The sequence below is a fragment of the Schistocerca gregaria genome, chromosome X (assembly GCF_023897955.1).
Source record: "Schistocerca gregaria isolate iqSchGreg1 chromosome X, iqSchGreg1.2, whole genome shotgun sequence".
In the NCBI taxonomy this organism is placed as follows: domain Eukaryota; kingdom Metazoa; phylum Arthropoda; class Insecta; order Orthoptera; family Acrididae; genus Schistocerca; species Schistocerca gregaria.
In genome coordinates, this window is record NC_064931.1 from 504,186,166 (window position 1) to 504,208,200 (window position 22,035).

At 37.5% G+C, this 22,035-nt stretch overlaps 1 protein-coding gene across 4 annotated transcripts in view; it reads left to right on the forward strand.

The window, feature by feature from the left end:
* Positions 1-22,035, forward strand: part of LOC126297705 (protein unc-79 homolog) — an 810,295-nt gene that overhangs the window by 611,846 nt on the left and 176,414 nt on the right. For all 4 annotated transcript variants that reach the window (XM_049988834.1, XM_049988837.1, XM_049988836.1 and 1 more), the window contains one exon: positions 3,398-3,552. In XM_049988834.1, the coding sequence (XP_049844791.1) occupies positions 3,398-3,552 (155 nt within the window). The remainder of the gene's footprint in view (positions 1-3,397; positions 3,553-22,035) is intronic.

Below are 22,035 nucleotides of genomic sequence, written 5' to 3' on the forward strand. Positions count from 1 at the left end.
ATATTTTTAAGCCAAAAGGCACTGTGTACACCTTGATTTCGCAAAAACCTATTGGTCTACATGAAAGTGAAGTATCTAAGGTAATATGACTGACTCACCTTACATCAAATGATTGAAAAACCTTAATATTTTCACAGAAAGGTAACAGAGCAAGCTTCCTTAATTTTGTATGAACAGCACTGTTGAAAGAAAACATCAAATAAGAAGGACCTCTTTCCCCAACCTGGCCACTTTCCCCTTCTTTCCCCTACTGTTAGAACTGAAGAAGCCAGATCCCCTCTTTGGCAAGCTACAGAGCTACTCTGAAAGATGCCAGTCACCAGTTGCACACCACTATGATGGACTGGGTCTAAAAATTTCAAAGCTGACAATGTCACTGAGCCAAAAACTTGGTAGCCATATTTCAGTCACTATGAGGCCAGAGTCCAGTAAATACAGAGATGAGCAGCATTATCTAGATCCCAAGAGGTGTGGACAAGGAAGCAGAGAGTGTTGAGCTTTTGCAGATAGCTTTTGTTGACAAATATGTGGCAGCCAAGTCAATTTTTTATCAAAAAGGAGACCCAAAAAACAGGAGTGTGCAACAACATCCAACTGCTGGGTATCCAAGTTGAGTTCTGAGTCAGGACGGACTGGACTGCAGAGATGCATGATCCATGTTTTCTGAGTAGAGAATTGGAAACAATGGAAAAGTGTCCAAGTGGGGGCTATTTGGCTGCTGCCTTATAGCTTATGTTCAGTTCAGGCTACTGAGTCACAGCTGTACCAAGTGCAAAAGTAATTGGTATAGAGCATAGGGGTGACCAGTAGCCCATCAGAGTAAGTGTGTGACAATCAGTACAGAGCCCTCTGGGAAGCCATTTTCTTAGACCTGTGAAGAACTGAGTGAAGTACCATCTCAAACCCAGAACAACCACTCAGATAAATACTGATGAATAAAAATCACAAGGGAACCTCAAAAGGCCCAGTCATGAAGTATAAGTGAAATGTGATGATGCCAAACTGTGTCTTATGCCTGATGTAGGTCAAAAAAGAGTATGATAATGTGTTGGTGTTTTGAAAAAGCCTCCCCGATTGCTCTTTCCAACCTAACCAAATCCTCAGTTGTGGATCATGCCTCCCAGAAACAACACTGATAGTGGACCAGCATAATCTGTGGACAACAATCCTTTCAAGCAGTTGGCATAAGATGATTTGTGAGGATAATTGGTCAGTAGCTGTAAAAAGACTTTGGGTTTTTGCCTGCCTTCAGGACTGTATTACTGATACTACTATCTCCCCATTGTGAAGGGAAAACACATTCTAGCCAGATAAGGTTGAGTACCCTGAGTAGATGTAGCCTTTGAGTAAGTAACATTCAGGTGTTGGATCATCTGCTTATGAATTGAATCATCAGCTGGGGCCATATTGTGAGACAAGGCAAGTGCATGGAGCAGTTCCCAGACATTGAAATGTTCTTTATATCATTTAGCTTGGCAGGGGATCAAACATAGGGGGATGTCTTGAACTTAGCATTTCTGCATTATTGAAGAAAGTTAAGTAGAGGACGCTGATGTTGAAGGTGGGGTGCATGGTGTTCAGTAACAACTGACAGTTTTGGTACAATGACCAACCAGAAGGTCAAGACATGGGAGAGTTGATGATCTTTGGTAGCCCATAAGGCTACGGAAGTTTGCTCACGTCTGGTAGGAACAGGCATACATTGCCATGGGGGAGATTTAGTGCTCCCAGTATGCATTCTTTATACACTTCATTAGACAGCATTCCTTAATGTGAAGGTGCTTGATACTGAGGAGGACAGGCTGTGAAGAATGCCACTTGAGCTGTTGCAGGGTCCTACAATGATCCTGAGCAGCTGTTGCTGTGTCTTTGGTCCATCAAGGCTCTGGCTGGCAATGAAGGGGGCCTGTGGGAAGAAGATTTGCAGATCCAGCAGTATTCGTGATAATGTCAGAGATATCTTGTACAACCTTGCCAATGCATCCTGACAGAGAGGAGTGAAGATAGCAGCAGAGGCATGAAACTATCAGTTGGCTCTGGAAAGCACTCATTGTGGAAGTTGGTCTGTATGGCAGTGGACAGGAAGTCACCAAATAGCCAGAATGTTGTTACTGTCACAAAGATCATTATGTAGTGACCAATGTAGTGAAACCACAAGGTTGAAGGAAGAGATCATTAGGTCCACAGCTGAAAATGTGCCATATATGGCACTAAAGTCGTAGGAGTACCATCATTGAGGAGAGACAGATCATAGTTGGTAAGAAAATGGTCAATCAGAAGGGCTCTACCAGGCCAAATGAGACTTCCTCACATGGGGTGATGTGCACTAAAATCTCCAAGTAAGAGAAAGGGGGGAAAAGTTGTTGGATTAAGGTGGTCAATTCAAAATAAATAAGTGGCCTGCCTGGAAGAAAATAAACTTTATGAATGGGGAGCAGTGAGGTCACCTACACCTCTACTGCTATTGCTGAAAATGCTGAAAATGTATGTGAACTCCATATGACCTTTGTTTTTCATTGTGAAATAGCTTAACTACTCTTCATTGAAAAATTACAAATTATTACCTGAGTTTTTTTCATAGGCTATTAATTAACTGGTTGGCAATGACATGAGATCCTATGCTTGGTCCACAACTAATAGTATAAGAAGATATCATCAGACACGATATAGTTACTCTGCTACATCCATTCTTTATAGTAACATCTCTATTGGTCTGTTTTCCCCTCAGATAGTATCACACTACAAAAAGCTGTTTCTGTTGCCCTGTTACTGTCAGCAAATCTTCAGCTTTAGAGTAAAAGTAAATATTATAATGATATAGTGTATGCAGCTTACTGCCTGGTCCATAGCCAACATTACCAAACTGTAACTGTTTTGATTTCATTGAGGGGAAGCATTTGTCACTCATATTTCACAACATAGCATGATGGTTAGCAACTTGTTCCTTCTGTTCATGATATTGTGTAACAACAAAAACTATTTTTCCCACTTCTACATCTCATGCAATCAGAGTATACTATCTTGCTATCACAGATTTGTTTGTTACTTGAGATACTAAAAACTGTTGTGCATAAACATTGGCTTCCACCATTTGTGTACTATGTGTAAAATTCTTGTGTTTGTTTTATGATTAAATGTAATGTGGCATTCAAGAAACAATTTTAAGCAAATTTTCCATTTCATGTTTGTTCAGCATAGAAACACCAATTAATAAAATGTTAAATTCCATATTTGTGGTTCATTGCTTCATCTAGTGATCATGTTAACATGTAACATTTGACCTAAAATTTATTCTGTTGTGACTATGTTTTATATTGTGACTTGTTTCATATTGTTGGTAATTGTAAACAAGCCACTTCAAGTCCACTTACTCATTTTTTTTTCTTTTCTTTTTCAGGATAGCTCTAAATGCAACCTACCCATGGCAGGCTGAGACAAATATATATTTACCAGGTGGTGCTATTAGTGTTGCACACCAGTTTCTGAGATGTGTGCTACACCAGCTTGCACCAAATGGTGTATTTGTTCAAATGTTCCAGACTAATGTTGAAGGTATGTTGGATGGATACTAAACTCATACATCCACTGCATATTTAAATTGGTAATATGTAATGCCACTTCATTATTTCAACAGTCCTTAAGCGTTATTTAGTCAAATTTTTTCAATTGTTTTAATCTTTCATATCAAATAATACTCTAATGGAATCTTCAGCTCTCACACAGATAAATCATATCAATACTGTTTCTTGTAATTTGCAACCAAGTAATACACTACCGGAAAATTCTAGCTGTGTTGTCAGTGAAATAAGTAAAGAAAAATTTTAATTCTGAGTTGTATGATATAATTCACCATATAGCTCTCATATCATTTTAATATCCATGGGAAAGATAGTGTGCAACATTTTAACTGCTGGGTGCACTGAATTTATTATTTATTCACTTATGTGCTAAAACTCACCCACTGACTCATCTCAGTAAATGGTACAACTACTGAAATCATTCACAGGTATTATTCAAAGACTTTCACAGAGTTTTCTGTAAAAGATTACAAGCTTGAATTTACCACATGACAAAGATACTATGGAACTTTATCTGTCAGCCCTTTTGCATCTTCATGTTATAGTTAATTAGCATACCATTTACCCTTAAAAGTGACAATTGAAATCAACACAAAAAAAATGATGTGAGTAACTACATCTATATGGCTGATTACCATTGCTCCTTTAATCTTGGTAAATTCTTTTCATATGGTCTTTCAGTTGCTGTAGTTAACAGTTTTATTTCTGAGGCACACAATCTTATTAGCTTCACATGATTGGTGAAGTCAGATTTTCTTTCAGAAGTCTGTCCATTCATTAATGGAAATACATTAATTTCAAAATGATGTACCAAACCACCAACTGGAAGTAAAAGCTGTGATATTTACATGTGACACATACCCTCTCATTAAATTATACAGTATGTATAAAAAAAGAATCATCCAGTTTGGCACATCTATATTTCTGAAACTAATAAACATATACAATGATTTTGTTTTTTGATAAACAGGAAATTTAAAAAAATTAATCCCTTTTCAGAGATGTTCAGTATGCCCCCCTTTAGATGCACAGCATATGTGCGGTATTCAAATTGTTCCCACACTGCAGTGAGCGTGTCCTGAGTTACAGCTTCCACAGCTGCATTTATGTGATGTCTTAGTTCATTCATTGTTGTTGTTAACTGAGGTACATAAACAGAGTCTTTTATAAACCCCCATAATAAATAATCACATACAGTCAGGTACAGAGGCCTTGGAGGCCAGTAATGTAAGGCTGAATCATTTTGTCCAGTGTGACCGATCCATTGCTCAGTAGTCCTTTGATTCAAAAATTCCCACACTTAGAGGGAACTATAACTAGCAAGAACCATGTAAAACTTGAGAGTTTGCTCTTTCCAGCAGTACATTGTTCATGCACATATCTCAAATGGCATAACAGGCATGATTTTTTAAAATCAGATGATTATTTTTGATACATCCTGTACTGTTAAGCAGACTTGCATGTAATAAGTATTTTCAACCACAGTTTAATCAAAATAAAAATGAATGATGTTTCTTTGAACATAAAGAATTTCACACTTTGAGGTAACTGCTACGTAGAGTTGACCCACTGAACTTTGGATAGATTAGATTAGATTCAGTTTTCATTCCATAGACCCAAAAAATGAGATGATTCTCATGGGTGTGGAACATGCCAGAAAATATAACATAAAAACATAAAACAGTTGAATATAATACTTACTACCCTGATCATTTGTCAGGAGATTGTTGAAATAGGTGAATACAATGCGGTAAACTGGAACAGCTAATATTTTTCAGAATTAACATGCTGTGAGAATGAAACACTGTTATGCAGGCTTAATAAATTTATCATACACAAAATACCTAATCTCGACTGTTGTGACCAAGTGCTGTCAAAACTGAAATCTAACAGACATTTTTACTTAAGCTGGCCAAACAGTCTCTGTTAAGATATTCATCTATGTAGTAAATGGAGTTGTCTATCAAAAAGTCTGTCAAACTCTGTTTAAACTGTGCTTTATCTGAAACCAAGTTTTTTATGGTCAGTAGCCTAGTATTGATACTATGTATATAGCTATTGGTTGGAAACAGAGATGTATTACAAGCAACAAATTTCATTAAGGAATAAATATACTGAGAAGCAGTGGTTAGAATTCTAAATTCCTTGAACAGGTTTCTACATGATGTTCTTGCTTCTACACCACACGATTTTGAACCCTAAAAACCTTTGCTCAGTTTGATAAGTTGTCCCAGAATATGATCCCATATGAGATAATAGAATGAAAGTAAGCAAAGTATGCAAGTATTTTTTATATTTATATCGACAGCATCTGACATCATTCTCACTGCAAATTCAGGCATGTAAGCAATAAGGTTAAGATTGCAGCTCATCTTTTAAACTGGTATTCTTATTGATAACTGCTGCTGATTCAGTGTACATGAGCGTCTATTCACTGATAAATGTAACAAACTGAGAGAAGGAAAGGTAAGAATTTCATTGGCCAAGGAGATTATTATAGGAAATGGTTCACTAACAGTGCAGGTGTAGGTATGTGACAGAGACTAGCAGTCACTAAATCCAGGAGGCTTCTTTGACTGAAGGAGTTATTGGGAGAATAGTTTCCACCTGTGTAATTAGTATCAGAAAGAGAAGGACCCAGATTCCACAGGTTGTGAAGCAGCTTTTGAAACAGACAGATGTTAGTGTGACCTACATACACTGCCATGGGACACTCAAATTTGTGTTTAACCACAGTTTGGTGGCAGCCATTCAAATTAAAAGACAGATGGTGGGTGGTCATGCTGACAAAAAAGTCTCTGCATTACTTACAGTAGACTGATTTATGGTATGTCTGGTTACCCTATCATTTGATACAGTAGTGCCAAAGATTAAAGAGGATTATGCTGTGTGGACTTATCTTCTGTCTTGTATATGGACCAGAATATTTTTAGGTTACTCATTTCAAGGTTACTCATTTCAAGGCACAATAAAGAGAAGTCAAATTCATTGTGGCGGTTGTGATTCAGCTGATTTAAAGGTGGCAGACTTGAATGATACTATGTAATAGGGGACTGTTCCTATAGGTCTCATGTGTGAGAGTGGTTGGTGTATTAGGGATGTGGGCAGATATAAAATGGCTGATGTGTTTGTGATTCAGATTTGTTTAAATGTTGCTGCAAAGGCTTTGTCAAGGCCTTACATTTCCTAGGAAGGGAATTATTTATCACAGCAGGCATGCTATTTGTGGATGGCCGCAACATATAGGAGTGACCTTTAAGTGCCCAAGAGGTGGAAGCCATCAATTGAACTGGAGGTATGTTTGCAGCCAATGATTTCAGTATAGATGGGTGATTATATGGACACATCTAAGACTTATAGAATGATATCCAAAAAGTTGCTAACTCTGCCATAAAACACTCAGTGAAATGGATAACTGAGAAGTTGTCTTACCCTTAAGTCTAGCTCACAAAAATATTAATCTGTTAATATCAAAAGCATAGTTCAGAATTTTGAGCACCAGAAATGATTCCTCTAGATGACTAATGAACAGATTGGTATGCAAGGCTGTCATTTTAACACCCATAGATATGCCACAGATTTGTTTGTATATCTTCTTTCCATTGGGAAAAATAGTTATGGATGAAAAATTTCTGAGTCATATCTGTATGGAAGAATGGTTTGATAGATCTGCTGTCAGCAAGATGTTGAGAAAGATGGTGTTTAATGACAAAGATTAGATTAGATTAGATTAAATTAATACTTGTTCCATAGATCATGAATATGACACTTCGTAATGATGTGGAACGTGTCAGGTTAATAAAAGATGTCTGTAAAATAAATTACATTACACAAAATATTTCATGACACTAATGATTAAGGTTTTTTTTTTTTTTTTTTTTTTTTTTTTTTTTTTTTTTTTTTTTTTTTTAAACTTAGTTTATATCTAAAAATTCAGCCAATGAGTAGAAGGAGTTGTCATCTAGAAATTCTTTTAATTTATTTTTAAATGTTAGTTGGCTATCTGTCAGGCTTTTGATGCTGTTTGGTAGGTGCCCAAAGACTTTTGTGGCAGCATAATTTACCCCTTTCTGTGCCAAAGTCAGATTTAACCCTGCATAGTGAAGATCATCCTTTCTCCTGGTGTTATAGGTATGCACACTGCTATTACTTTTGAATTGGGTTGGATTATTATCAACAAATTTCATAAGGGAATATATATACTGTGAGGTTACTGTGAGGATCCCTAGATCCTTAAATAGATGTCTGCAGGATGACCGTGGGTGGGCTCCAGCAATTATTCTGATTACACGTTTTTGTGCAATGAATACTTTTCTACTCAACAATGAATTACCCCAGAATATGATGCCATACGAAAGCAGTGAATGAAAGTAGGCATAGTAAGCTAATTTACTGAGATTCTTATCACCAAAATTTGCAATAACCCTAATAGCATACGTAGCTGAACTCAGACGTTTCAGCAGACCATCACTGTGTTGCTTCCAGTTTAACCTCTCATCAATGGACACACCTAAAAATTTTGAAAATTCTACCTTAGCTACAGACTTCTGTTCAAATTCTATATTTATTATTGGAGTTGTGCCATTTACTGTACGGAACTGTATATACTGTGTTTTATTAAAATTTAAAGAGAGTCCGTTTGCTGAGAACCACTTAATAATTTTGTGAAAAACATCATTTACAATTACATCACTTAGTTCTTCGTTTTTGGATGTTATTACTATACTTGTATCATCAGTAAAAAGAACTAACTTTGCATCTTCATCAATGTGGAATGGTAAGTCATTAATGTATATCAAGAACAGTAAAGGACCTAAGACCGAACCCTGTGGGACCCCGTGCTTGATAGCACCCCAGTTTGAGGAATCAGCTGTTGTTTTAACATTACACGAACCACTTATTTCAACTTTCTGCATTCTTCCAGTTAAGTATGAATTAAACCATTTGTGCACAGCCCCACTCAAACCATAATGATTTAGCTTATCTAAAAGAATTCCATGATTTACACAATCAAAGGCCTTTGAGAGATCACAAAAAATACCAATGGGTGATGTCCGGTTATTCAGAGCATTTAATATTTGATCAGTGAAAGTGTATATAGCATTTTCTGTTGAAAAGCCTTTCTGAAAACCAAACTGACATTTTGTTAGTACTTTATTTTTACAAATATGGGAGGCTACTCTTGAATACATTACTTTCTCAAAAATTTTTGACAGAGCTGTCAGAAGAGAGATTGGGCAGTAGTTGTTGACATCCGACGTATCCCCCTTTTTATGCAATGGTTTTACAATGGCATATTTCAGTCTATCAGGGAAAACACCCTGCTCCAAAGAGCTATTACATATGTGGCTGAGAATCCTACTTATCTGTGGGGAACAAGATTTAAGTACTTTGCTGGAAATGCCATCAATTCCGTAAGAGCTTTTACTTTTCAGTGAGTTTATTATTTTACTGATTTCAGAGGGAGAGGTTGGTGGAATTACAGTTGTTTCAAACTGCGTAGGTATGGCCTCTTCTATTAATAGCCTTGCCTCTTCTAGTGAAGATCTAGATCCTATTTTCTCCACAACATTTAAAAAATGATTATTCAAAATATTTTCAATTTCTGATTGTTTGTTAGTGCACTTGTCATTCAGTTTTATTGCACTAAAGTCTTCCTGTGCTCTTGGTTGCCCTGTTTCCCTTTCAATAATATTCCAAATTGCTTTAATTTTATTATCAGAGTTACTGATCTCAGACATGATACACATGCTTCTGGACTTTTTAATAACTTTTCTTAGTACCGCACAATAGTTTTTATAATATTGAACAATTTCGGGGTCAGTACTCCCTCTTGCTGTTAGATACAGTTCTCTTTTACGGTTGCAAGATATTCTTATTCCTTTAGTTAGCCAAGGTTTTTTATATGTTTTCTTGGAATTATGTTTAACTATTTTCTTGGGAAAACAATTTTCAAATACCCTTAAAAATGTATTGTGAAATAAGTTATATTTCAAGTTTGCATCGGGTTCCTTATACACTTCATCCCAGTCTAGCTGCTGTAGGCTTTCCCTAAAGTTTGCAATATTTATATTGTTAATTGAACGCACTGCTTTGAAAGTCTGATTTATTATACTGCATGGAGCTATGTCATGTACTGTAACAAGCTGTGCACTATGATCTGAAAGACCATTCTCAACAGGATAAGCATTTATGTCCTTAAACTTATCTTGGTCTATAAAAAAGTTATCTATCAATGTACTGCTGTTCTTTGTTATCCGAGTAGGAAAATCAATGACGGAGCTCAAATTGAAAGAACTGAGTAATACTAAAAGGTCATTCTTCCTATTACACTCTTTCAGGGAATCAACATTGAAATCCCCACAAATGATAATTTGCTTCCCCCTGTCTGACAGATAGCACAACAAAGCATCCAAGTTTTTTAGAAATAGCTGGAAATTCCCTGAGGGGGACCTATACACTGTTACAATTATGAAAGTGCCATCATTTAGTTTAAGTTCAGTGGCACATGCTTCCATATGTTGCTGTACACAAAATTTTTTAGTTTCTAAATTTTTTGCACTGTGGAAGCTTTTGACATATATGGCAACTCCTCCTCTCATCATATTATCTCTACTTACATGTGCAGCTAATTTGTACCCATTGATGCTAACCTTTTGCATATCAGTGACAATGTGATGCTCAGACAGGCATAGTATATCTATTACATTCTTGGTTTCTATATCTTCTAAACAAAGCAGAAGCTCATCAATTTTATTCTTCAATCCCCCAATATTTTGATGAAATATACTAACAGTATTTTTCACTTTACTTTTGTGAGTATCTTGAACTTTTTTTAACATCTTTAGTACTTTTATTCTTCAATCCCCCAATATTTTGATGAAATATACTAACATTATTTTTCACTTTACTTTTGTGAGTATCTTGAACTTTTTTAACATCTTTAGTACTTGCCTGGATGAGTTTCCCACTGGACACTGATCTTACACTAAAAAAGAGTTTCCACCATGAGATGTAGTTCCTCCCCCCTTTAAATTTCCTGCTATCAGCCCAGCCAGTTTACCCTTCCCTTTCCTGTTGAGGTGTAGGCCATGTCTAGTATAGTCCCACCTACAGAGTGAATCAACAGGAACCACACCAATGTGTGACCCTGCACCAGATCCAAGTAGCCGTTCCAACTCCAAATTAACTCTCCTGACAGAAGAGGTCAAATGAGGTCGGTCGTGGTGCTCCAGAACCGACACAAACCCAACACTGGTATGATTCAATGCCGATGCAATCTTTGCCAGGTCACACTTTATGCTGTACCGCGGATCTCTGTCAATACTGTTGCCCGGCCCACCCACAATAACCACGGTGTCTTCCTTAGTAAAACCTTTACATAGTGAACCTAAATCCTCTGTAACCTGCCCAAGTTCAGCACTAGGTTTGAATTCATCCTGCAGAAGTTGGGCCACACCCCTAGCATGCAAACTACCTAGCAACAAGACTTTCTTTCTCTTTGCAGACTTCCCTACATTCTTAATCAATTTGCTGCTGGAAGCTTGTTGAGCCCTGTCTACATCTACTTCTGTGAGAGGCTCATCAGTTTCTGACTGAGGCAACAGGTCAAACCTATTTTGTACATTAATAACAAAGGCCATTGTAGTGAACAAGGGGGAACAGAAGTAAGGGTCATGATTGGGACGGAATAGGAAATGTTGTAGAGAGGTGAAGGAGAAAGTGGTAATAGTACTTATAACCTTAATGTACGAAACTGATATTAGGTTAATAGTAGTTACGTGTTAGTCAGCTGAGTTGGGAATACAATAACCAACTAAAATGGAGAATGCAAGTACGCTAGGTTCACAAATTTAAAGAAGCATATTGTACAGCGGATGTGTGGAGGGTGATGGAATAGGGGAGAAAATGAAGTAATTTGAAAGGTTTTGGAATAGACTTAAGCATATGAGCAGGCCTCAAAGACCACAAAAGACTTCAGGAATGGGACCCCTGCAGGAGGGATTGTATGATCTGTATCAACTATTTACCAAACTTCTCCATCAAATAATAACTACAATTCATCAACACAATGATGGAGCCAATACTGTACAGAAGGTGATGAGATAGAGATCAATTTTCACTCACTATTTTCATGTGCTAAGAGATTGGTATCATTAAGAAAGATACAAGGAAATGAAGATGAAAGAAGGTTAGAGGTGTGAAATTCTTGGTGGCTTATTAAGAGTAGGTGGGTTGGGTAAATGATATTTAGCAGAGGTATGGACTGATTGAGCTAAAGTTCTATGTGGGATCTGGACCTATTTTGATCTCAAGGGTATGAAGCAAAGTAGTATTTCCATCAGGGAATATTATTATTGGGGATCAGATGATACACTAGTCTAGTATTATTGCAATTTTGAATGGTGCAGAAGGGTGATGTCTTCAAACAGAAGTTGAACTTCTGCAGGATTTAGACTTTTGAAGAATTTGTTAACAAATAATAAGTAATTTATCTACTTTGTTCCTGAATTCTTTAGGGCCTAGGGAGGATTTTTCTAGAAAATTGTAATGAAACAGGAGAAATAGTCTAATGCCAGGTAGATACAGGAAAAGAGAATGAAGGAGATGAGGGTATCTACGTAGATTACAGTTGTCCTAATGCATAGGAATAATCTGACGCAAGAGGAGGAAGTCATTAAGTAGGATAGTTTTCTTATGAGGCAATCCTATTGAATGAGTGTAAATATTGCAGTCTGAGAGAAAGGTTATGACAATTATGTATTACACTCTATTAATACTTTTCGAAGGCACTGAAGGTAGTCCAGTTATGCTTACACCATTGTGACTACCCCCTCAGCATAGTCCTACATAAACAGATTTCAGTGGCATACAAATATGTGTGTGAAACCTGCCTCTGTGTCTGTTCATGTACCTTAATGCAAGTCTATTGTTGTATCTATGTACTTTTACCAAAACTGGTCCAGAAATTTCTGGCACATGGATAATCTGACAAAGATTTACTTGGATATAAGAAAAATATTTTTTCTTTCTTGGTAATATTAAACTGATGTAAGGGTGATAGATTTTTTATGTTATGCAGTTTCTTTTGCCTTAAAAATAACTTACCAGGCAGAATGACTGCTGCTTAAAACATCTGCAAAAAAGTATGGCTGTAAATTTTGTTAAATGTATAATCTCTGAAGATGATAGCATGATCATAAACTTACTGGGTTCAAAAGAGATTATGACCAACCAATAGAATCCAGGACACTGAGACACTTAAAACATTCTATTACATCAAATTTTCTGGCACATGGATAATCTGACAAAGATTTACTTGGAGATAAGAAAAATATTTTTTCTTTCTTGGTAATATTAAACTGATGTAAGGGTGATAGATTTTTTTATGTTATGCAGTTTCTTTTGCCTTAAAAATAACTTACCAGGCAGAATGACTGCTGCTTAAAACATCTGCAAAAAAGTATGGCTGTAAATTTTGTTAAATGTATAATCTCTGAAGATGATAGCATGATCATAAACTTACTGGGTTCAAAAGAGATTATGACCAACCAATAGAATCCAGGACACTGAGACACTTAAAACATTCTATTACATCAAATTTTTAATGGGAAGATTTATGAGCATTGAGTGATGTCCTACTGTGATAGAAAATGAGTCACTGAACAAAGTGTTGAGGTTTACAGTTACTGATACTCTTTGTTCTGCATTCATTGGTTAGACAAATTGTGAACAAGAAGTATAGAATCACACAGTCCATGTGTAGTTCAGACGTGAGGCAGTAGTTGTCATCACAAGTACCTGGCATAATATGCAGGTCATATGGGGCACCAATGAAAACTGCCTTTCCTGGTGGAGCACCTACTTTTATCATGCAGGTCAGCCATGGGAATCTTCCAGGCGACACAGCGATTGCCTCAAGGGTGTGACTTCTTTCCGCCACTTGTCTTGCAGCACCCAGTTGCAGCTCACAATGCTGACTGTGATAAAGGGGTGGCGGGTCAGTTATCAGCATGAGGGCCAGGAGGACCCCGGTGGGGCTGGGTCCAGAACACCTTACATTTCTATGTTGAGAACCTCAGGACTGTCAGGAGCAGGCACAGCCATGCATGGAGCAACCACTGTAGATGTGACCACCTCTACTGGCACTGGAATAGAGACAGATGGGGGTGCCATGGTCCACTCCATGATCCTCAGGACACTGAAGGCCTGGCCGAGGTGAAGTGGAGCTGGTGGCTGAAGAGGTGCGAGAGTGTGAGGTGGTAAGTAACTGGGGCTGAAGGCACCATCTCCAGCTATCTGTGGTGTAGCTGGTTTTGGTGATGTTGCTAAAGATGGCCCTCAACAGAGACCTCATACATCTGGAGATTCTGAGAGCCATTCTCCAAAAATCCCTATCATTCGCTGGCCCATAGATTTTCCTAAGTATCTTCCTTTCCCATCTCAGCAACACTCCCCATCATTTCGTGTCATAGTCCAGGTCTCCGAACCATACATCACCATAGGTCTAACTACTGTATGATACACCATCAGCTTCAGATTCCTACTAATGCTCCTTCCTTTAAACATTTTAACCACTTTAAACACTTTAAGTAACTCCTGTTACCAGCTGCAATCCTTGCATGTATTTCTTCTCTCATATCATTATTCTCAGTTACCAGTGACCCAAGATATTTGAAGCTCTCACAGCGTTCATATTCTTTTTGGTTCAAAGTCATGCTTCTTTCTCCTTCGCTATATCTTTTCCTAGATGTTAACATATACTTGGTATTTGATTCATTAATGGTCAGCCCCATCTCTGCGCCATATCTTTTTACTTTTTCAAGCTTTTCTCCTAGGTCCTGTTTCCTCCTGGATAACAAATCACTATCATCTGCATTTGCAAGCACCTGAGTCACTCTATTAAACAGTGTTCCCCCAGGGTTGTTGCTTTGTTTTTTTTTTTTGTATTACACTCTCCAAGGTGACATTAAAATCGAATAGTGGAGAGCATATTACCCTGCTGCAGTCCTTGGTTAACTTCAAATGTCTTTGATAAAGTGCCATCAATCTTTTCTTTGCATCCTGTTCTTCTCAAAGTCATTTGAACCAATCTTATAAGTTTGTTAGGAACTCCTGCCTCTTACATTGCCTTCCAAAGTTGATCCCTCTTGATACTATCATAAGTTTGTTTGAAGTCAATGAACAGCAGGTGGACATCAATGTTGTATTCATAACATTTTTCAAGGATCTGTCTGATAGTGAAAATCTAGTCTTTAGTGGATCTATTAGTTCTCAAACCATACTGGTAGTCTCCTAGATACTCTTCTACATATGTTCTTAACCATCCAGCCACCGAGAGAGGTGGCGCAGTGGTTAGCACACTGGACTCGCATTCGGGAGGACGACGGTTCAATCCCGTCTCCGGCCATCCTGATTTAGGTTTTCCGTGATTTCCCTAAATCGTTTCAGGCAAATGCCGGGATGGTTCCTTTGAAAGGGCACGGCCGATTTCCTTCCCAATCCTTCCCTAACCCGAGCTTGCGCTCCGTCTCTAATGACCTCGTTGCCGACGGGACGTTAAACACTAACAACCACCACCATCCAGCCATGATTTTTCCTAATACTTTATATACTATACAGAGTAGTGCAATTCATCTATAATTGATGTATTTTTACCTAAATATGCTTTTAATAATTTGATAATAAAGTCTTTGAATTGGCAAGAAAGCAATGTGATTTAACATGAAATAAATGCTGATCTAGTCTTTGTATATGCAGCACTTAAGATTGCAATATGTTATCAATTTCAATTTTTTTTTTCCACATGTACATACACACACAGTTCTTCCTGTACTCGCATCAGGTTGGTGCAACTGGATTCTTGTGTCCAAGGCAGTCTTGGCACAATTGTACACCTTCCACATCAGTTTACAGCCAGCAGTGCTGTGCCCCCTTCACCAGCCAAGCATATCCTATCAAAAAGTTCAAAGAAAAGTCCCCACGAGTGAGTGCTCAATATTTTTTACCCATGACTCCCCAGTGATCAGGATACAGAAACCCTACCCTGGTTCAGTATGTGTCCACTGTGTTTGGATCTCAAGTGAGACTTAGCCAGGCAACAATACATTTGTTTAAATATGTATTAAAACTGCTGGGTGTTCCCATATATTAATTGATAATACACAAAGCATTTTAAATGGTGTCACAATCTCTTTGCAACAAGTTATCTTATATTTTCAGAAGTATTTACTTTCTTCACAAAGTAAATTTGTTATGTATACTCCTCATAGTCCATTAATATTTTTTATCTGAGTACCCATACACTTTGCAGCTGGCTTTCAATACAACACCACTCCCTCATGGTTTTACTGCCTCCCATCAGTGAAGAATGATAATTATCATTGATATAGTTCAGGATGACAGAGGAGCAAGACTGACAATATGAAAAGAATGTTAAGCAATATTGCCAATAACCTGAATGCCGGGTGAACATGAGTCGCCTAGTATTGCTAAGACTGCAACGTGCTCTGGGGTTTCTACCTCGCAACTCCTATTCTTGGTGCACATATCTCTTTAAGTCAATGACATTTTGTAGTCATAATGGCTTTCCTGGCATCCAGTATTGTAATCTGTATGCATATAAATACAGGTTTTTAATTACCATGAATGGATCAATGTTCTCATCAGGAAACTGTTTGACTTCCATGTTATCTTTCTTATTTTTGTTGTTGTCCTCAGTAAAACTAGATTCCTATTTGAAAGCACGTCAGAGGTGCCCTAGCATCATGTACCATCTTTCTTTCTGATGCCATTTTCTTAATATTTTCATGAGGTATATTTTCTCTTTGAGCTTGAGCTACATCAACAATAGCCAGCAATTCCTCTAGATGAAACAATAAATTATTGGCCCTTATTTCACACACATACTCACTTGAAGCACTGATAGAACTCACTGAAGCTGAAATCGTTATAGCAACAGAAAGCTGGCTAAAGCAGGAGATAAATTGGACTGAAATTTTTATGGAGGCCCAAACCATATTCAGAAAGGATGGATTAAATAAAGTAGGTGGTGGTGTGTTTGTGTCTGATGGTAGTGGTTTATCTTGTAGTGAAATGGAAATATATAGTTCCTGTGAATTACTGTGGGTAGATGTTATACTCCACAGCCGTACCAAAATGATAATTGGCTCCTTCTACTGCCCCCCCCCCCCCTCGACTCAGATGATATAATAGCTAAGCAAAGGAAACTTGAATCTCATTACAAATAAGTACCTCACTCATACAGTATAATTGGTGGAGACTTCAATCTACCCTCGATTTTTTGGCGAAAATACATGTTCAAAGCCGGTCGTAGACAGAAAACAGCTTCCAAAATTGTACTAAATACTTTCTCTGAGAATTACTTTGAACAATTAGTTCATGAGCCCACACAAATTGTAAATGGTTGCGAAAATACACTTGACCTCTTAGCCACAAATAATCCTGATCTAATAGAGGGCGTCATGATAGATACAGAGATTAGTGAACACAATGTCATTGTAGCAAGGCTCAAAACCATATCAACCAAAACCACTAAAAATAAATGCAAAATATATCTATTTTAAAAAGCAGATAAAAATTTGCTTGATGCCTTCCTGAGAGAGAATCTCCATTCCTTCCAAGCTAATTATGTAAGTGTAGACCAGATATGGCTCAAATTCAAAGATATAGTATCGACAGCAATAGATAGATTCATACTGCATAAGTTAATAAGAGATGGGACTGATCCACCATGGTACACAAAACACTTCAGAACACTACTGCAGAAGCAACGAAGAAAGCATGCCAAATTCAGAAGAACACAAAATCCTCAAGACTGGCTAAGTTTCATGGAAGCTCAAAATTTAGTGCTGACGTCAATGCAAGATGCTTTTAATAGTTTACACAATGAAACATTGTCTCAAAATATGGTAGAAAACCCAAAGAGATTCTGGTCGTATGTAAAGTACACCAGTGGCAAAAAACAGTCAATACCGTCACTGCGTAATAGTGATGGAAATGTTACCGATGATGGCGCCACTTAAGCGGAGTTTTTAAATACAGTTTTCCATAATTCCTTCACAAAAGAAGATGAAGTAAATATTCCAGAATTCAAAACCAGAAGAGCTGTTAGCATGAGTGACATAAAAGTAGATATCTTAGGTTTTGCAAAACAACTCAAATCACTTAAGAAAGGAGGCAAGTCTTCCAGTCCAGATGGAATACCAGTCAGGTTCCTTTTAGAGTATGCAGACACAATAGTGCCTTTCTTAGCAACCACATACAACCACTCACTTGATGATAGGTCTGTTCCTAAAGACTGGAAAGTAGCATAGGTCACACCAATATTCAAGAAAGGAAATAGGAGTAACCCATTGAATTACACACCCATATCACTAACCTCAATTTGCAGTAGGATTTTGGAGCGTATACTGTACTCGAACATTATGAATCACCTTGAAGAAAATGACTTATTAATACATAACCAACATGGATTCAGAAAATTTTGTTCTTGTGCAACACAGCTAGCTCTTTATTCCCATTAAGTAATGAGTGCTGTCAACAAGGGATCTCAGATCGATTCCATATTCCTAGGTTTCCAAAAGGCTTTTGATACTGTTCCTCACAAGTGACTATTAATCAAATTACATGCATATGGAGTATCATCTCAGTTTTGTGACTGGATTCGCGATTTTCTCTCAGAGAGGTCACAGTTTGTAGTGATAGACGGTAATTGATCGAGTATTACAGAAGTGATATCTGGTGTTCTGCAAGGTAGTGCCATAGGCCCTCTGCTGTTCCTGATTTACATAAATGATCTAGATGATAATCTGAGCAGCCCCCTTAGATTGTTTGCAGATGACACTGTAATTTAATCTCTAGTAATATAATCAGACGATTGATTCCAATTACAAAATAATATCGAGAGAATTTCTGTATGGTGTGAAAAGTGGCAATTGCCACTAAACAAAGAGAAGTGCAAGGTCATCCACATGGGTACTAAAAGAAAGCCAATAAATTTTTGCTATACGATAAATAGCACAAATCTAAGGGCTGTCAATTTGACTAAATACCTAGGAATTACATTTACGTACAACTTAAATTGGAAAGACCACATAGATAATATTGTGGGGAAGGTGAAACAAAGACTGCACTTTGTTGGCAGAACACTTAGAAGATGAGACAAACCCACTAAAGAGACAGCCTACATTATGTTTTGCCATCCTCTGCTGGAATATTGCTGCACAGTGTGGGATCCCTACCAGGTAGGATTGATGGAGGACATCAAAAAAGTGCAAAGAAGGGCAGCTCAGCACAACAGGAATGTGAGTATCACTGATATGACTTGCAAGTTGGGGTGGCAGTCACTGAAACAAAGGCAGTTTCTTTGCAGCAAGATCTATTTACGAAATTTCAGCCAGCAACTGTCTCTTCTGAGAGCAAAAATATTTTGTTGATGCTCACCTACATATGGAAAAATGATCATCATTTTAAAATAAGAGAAATCAGAGCTTGAACAGAAAGATTTAGGTGTTCCTTTTTCTTATGTGCCATTCAAGAGTGGAATGGTAGAGAAGTAGTATGAAAATGGTTCGATGAACCCTCTGCCGGGCACTTAAGTGTGAATTGCAAAGTAGCCATGTAGATGCAGGAGTAAAGTCTATTGCTTCAGGCTTCAGATGGTTCATTACCTCCTGAAACTTTTCTAAGCAGTGTGCCTATGCATTATGTTTTTAATTTCAGTAACTTTGACATAACCTGTTTTTGCCCATGCAGTATGTTTTTGATGACAATATGTTTGACATAATCTGTTAAGTTCTTTGATAAGTTGCTCGCTCATGTCATGTAGGGAAATATGCTGAAATTTTAATTTGTTCAATGTTTTTGCTTTCCAAGCATTCCTTAAATTGCTTTCAGATAAGCTGTGAGCCATTGTCCGATAATATGGTTTTTGTAACACCTATTTTCACACATTAATCTTTCTCAAGTTTATCCACCAGTAATTTTACATTTGCTTTCCTAATAGGGTGTGGTACATATGTTCCTCACTATCTTGTTACACATGTGCTCAACTAGTGCCATGCACTAGCACATTGAGGACTGGATCTACAGAATGAAATAACACACACAGAAATGTTCTCACACTTCCTGTTTCAGATCTGGACACCAATACACATAACATATAGTAGGATTACATAGGATAATGTACAAACTTATGCCCCAGAAAACACACTACATCTGTACTTGTGGACACTACTATCTGCATGACCTGGATCTGGCATCCATATCAAAGTGAAACTAAATAATTGCTTGAAAGTGTCCAAATCATTTAATACAATACCCTTTGGCATTCATGTGTTTACAGGGAGGGCTGTCTGTACATGGCTCAGAGAAACCATGAATGAGTTGCAATGGGTAACATACAGTGGGTGCTCACAGTTTGTGGTATGGACACTGTTTATCACACACAACTCTACTGACAAGGCACTAAGCAAACTATAACATGTGAACACACTCGTGGCAGTCTACATAACTTAGACAAATAAGTCAGCACATAGTTATAACCAGACTGGGCACACACAGTGTTATCATAATGACAAGACACAATCATGCACTTGTAATACCTGATCTGGCACTGTGTGACATGTCATCTGCTGTTGATATCTGTTGAAGCAGATGGATGGTGGCTGCCCACACACTGTAGTATGTCACCCCAAAGATACAATTTCACAAATTTTTTGATACATCTATCAGTAAAAAAATATATTCACACCCCTCCCCTAAATATGGGTAGCAGTTGAAATAGGTTGGGAGTAACAGAATCAGGTCTGTTTTTTGCCTCTACATTGTAATTTGGTCTTGTATTATCTTATTATTTGCTCTAACCTTCTGACATCTGTTGCACATTTCTAACCTGTTTAACAAGTGTCACTGCATGTTGTTATATATAACTGTTTCATGGAGCTTTGATATACATTTTCTTGCCCCATAGAGACCAAACTTTTTGTGTACATAGTCTCTGTATCTCCTCCATGACCGAACAATATCACTTTGTTTCGTTCCAAGACGTCTGGACACTTCCCTTGTTGAGAGCCCTTCCTGGCACAAAGTAACAATATAGGTATGATCAAATTGTCGTATTGACTGCTTAGGCATGGTTGAACTACAGACAACATGAGCTGTGTACCTCCTTCCTGATGGAATGACTGGAACTGTTTGGCTGTCAGATCCCCTCCGTGTAATAGGCGATGCTCATGCTTGGTTGTTTGCATCTTTGGATGGCTGCAATGATATCTCTGAACAGTCAAGGGGACTGTTTCTGTGATACAATATACATAGTCAACGTCTATCTTCAGGAGTTCTGGGAATTGGGGTGATGCAGAACTTTTTTTGGTGTGTGTATCAGATTGATTTGCTGTAAAAATAGAACCCACCTTGTTAATTTCATGTGGTTAAGTTTAATGTTCCTAAGAAAGTCAGTGCCATGTGGTAACTATAAACAACTACTTTGTGTCCCAACAAACATTGCTGAAATTTCTGCAAGCTGAAAATAATAGTTATAGCCTCCTGCTCTGAGATACAATAGTGATTCTCATATTGCTGTAAAGATCTACTTGCAAAAGCTTCATCCCCTTCTTTATTCACTTGAAACAACTTCCAGCAATACCAAACCTGCACAATCTGGTGTTAAACATGATGGCTTAGCAAAATTTGGATGTTGTAGCATTTTGCTGTCCCACAGGGCCTCTCAGCTCCTCAAAAGTACTCTGACAGTCCATTATCAATTTGTCAGGTTCCTTAAGCATGGAGCATTAAATAATTGTCCTGCCAAAAATCTGTGATAGTAACTGAATAAACCAAACACACACTTTAACACCTTCCTTTCAGCAGAAGCTTTGTATTCCCTTAAAACATCAATTTTTTGCAGGACCAGAAAGAATTCCTTACCCAGTAATGACATGTCCTAAAAATTTCAATTCCTTTTTTAAGAATGTGGTTTTATCTCAATTTCATTCTTCCTTTTGGAATTACTTCGACAAATTTGTCTAGTAACATGAAATTTTCTTCCAAAGTTAATGTGGAAATTAGAACACTATCAATATATACTGTTATTTTTTTTAGTAATTCATCAGCCAAGACCAGTCACATAGCTCATGAAAATGCACAAACACTTATATTCAGCCCAAAGGATAGGCTACAACTTTGTAATGATTACAATGACCTTCAAACAAGAATGCTGTGTACTTCCTGGATCCCTTAGGAAATTGTAAGTTCCAATAGCCATATGTTAAGTCTATTTATGCAAAGAGTTTTGCCACTTTCAGTTTTTCTAACAATTCATCAATGTTTTCAAGTCAGTCACTTTCTGGTAGGTCCATCTTATCCAGAGCCCTAGCATTTTGACAAAAGCCTCACAGGTCCATCTTATTTAAGCCCCAGAGTCAAAGGATTATTG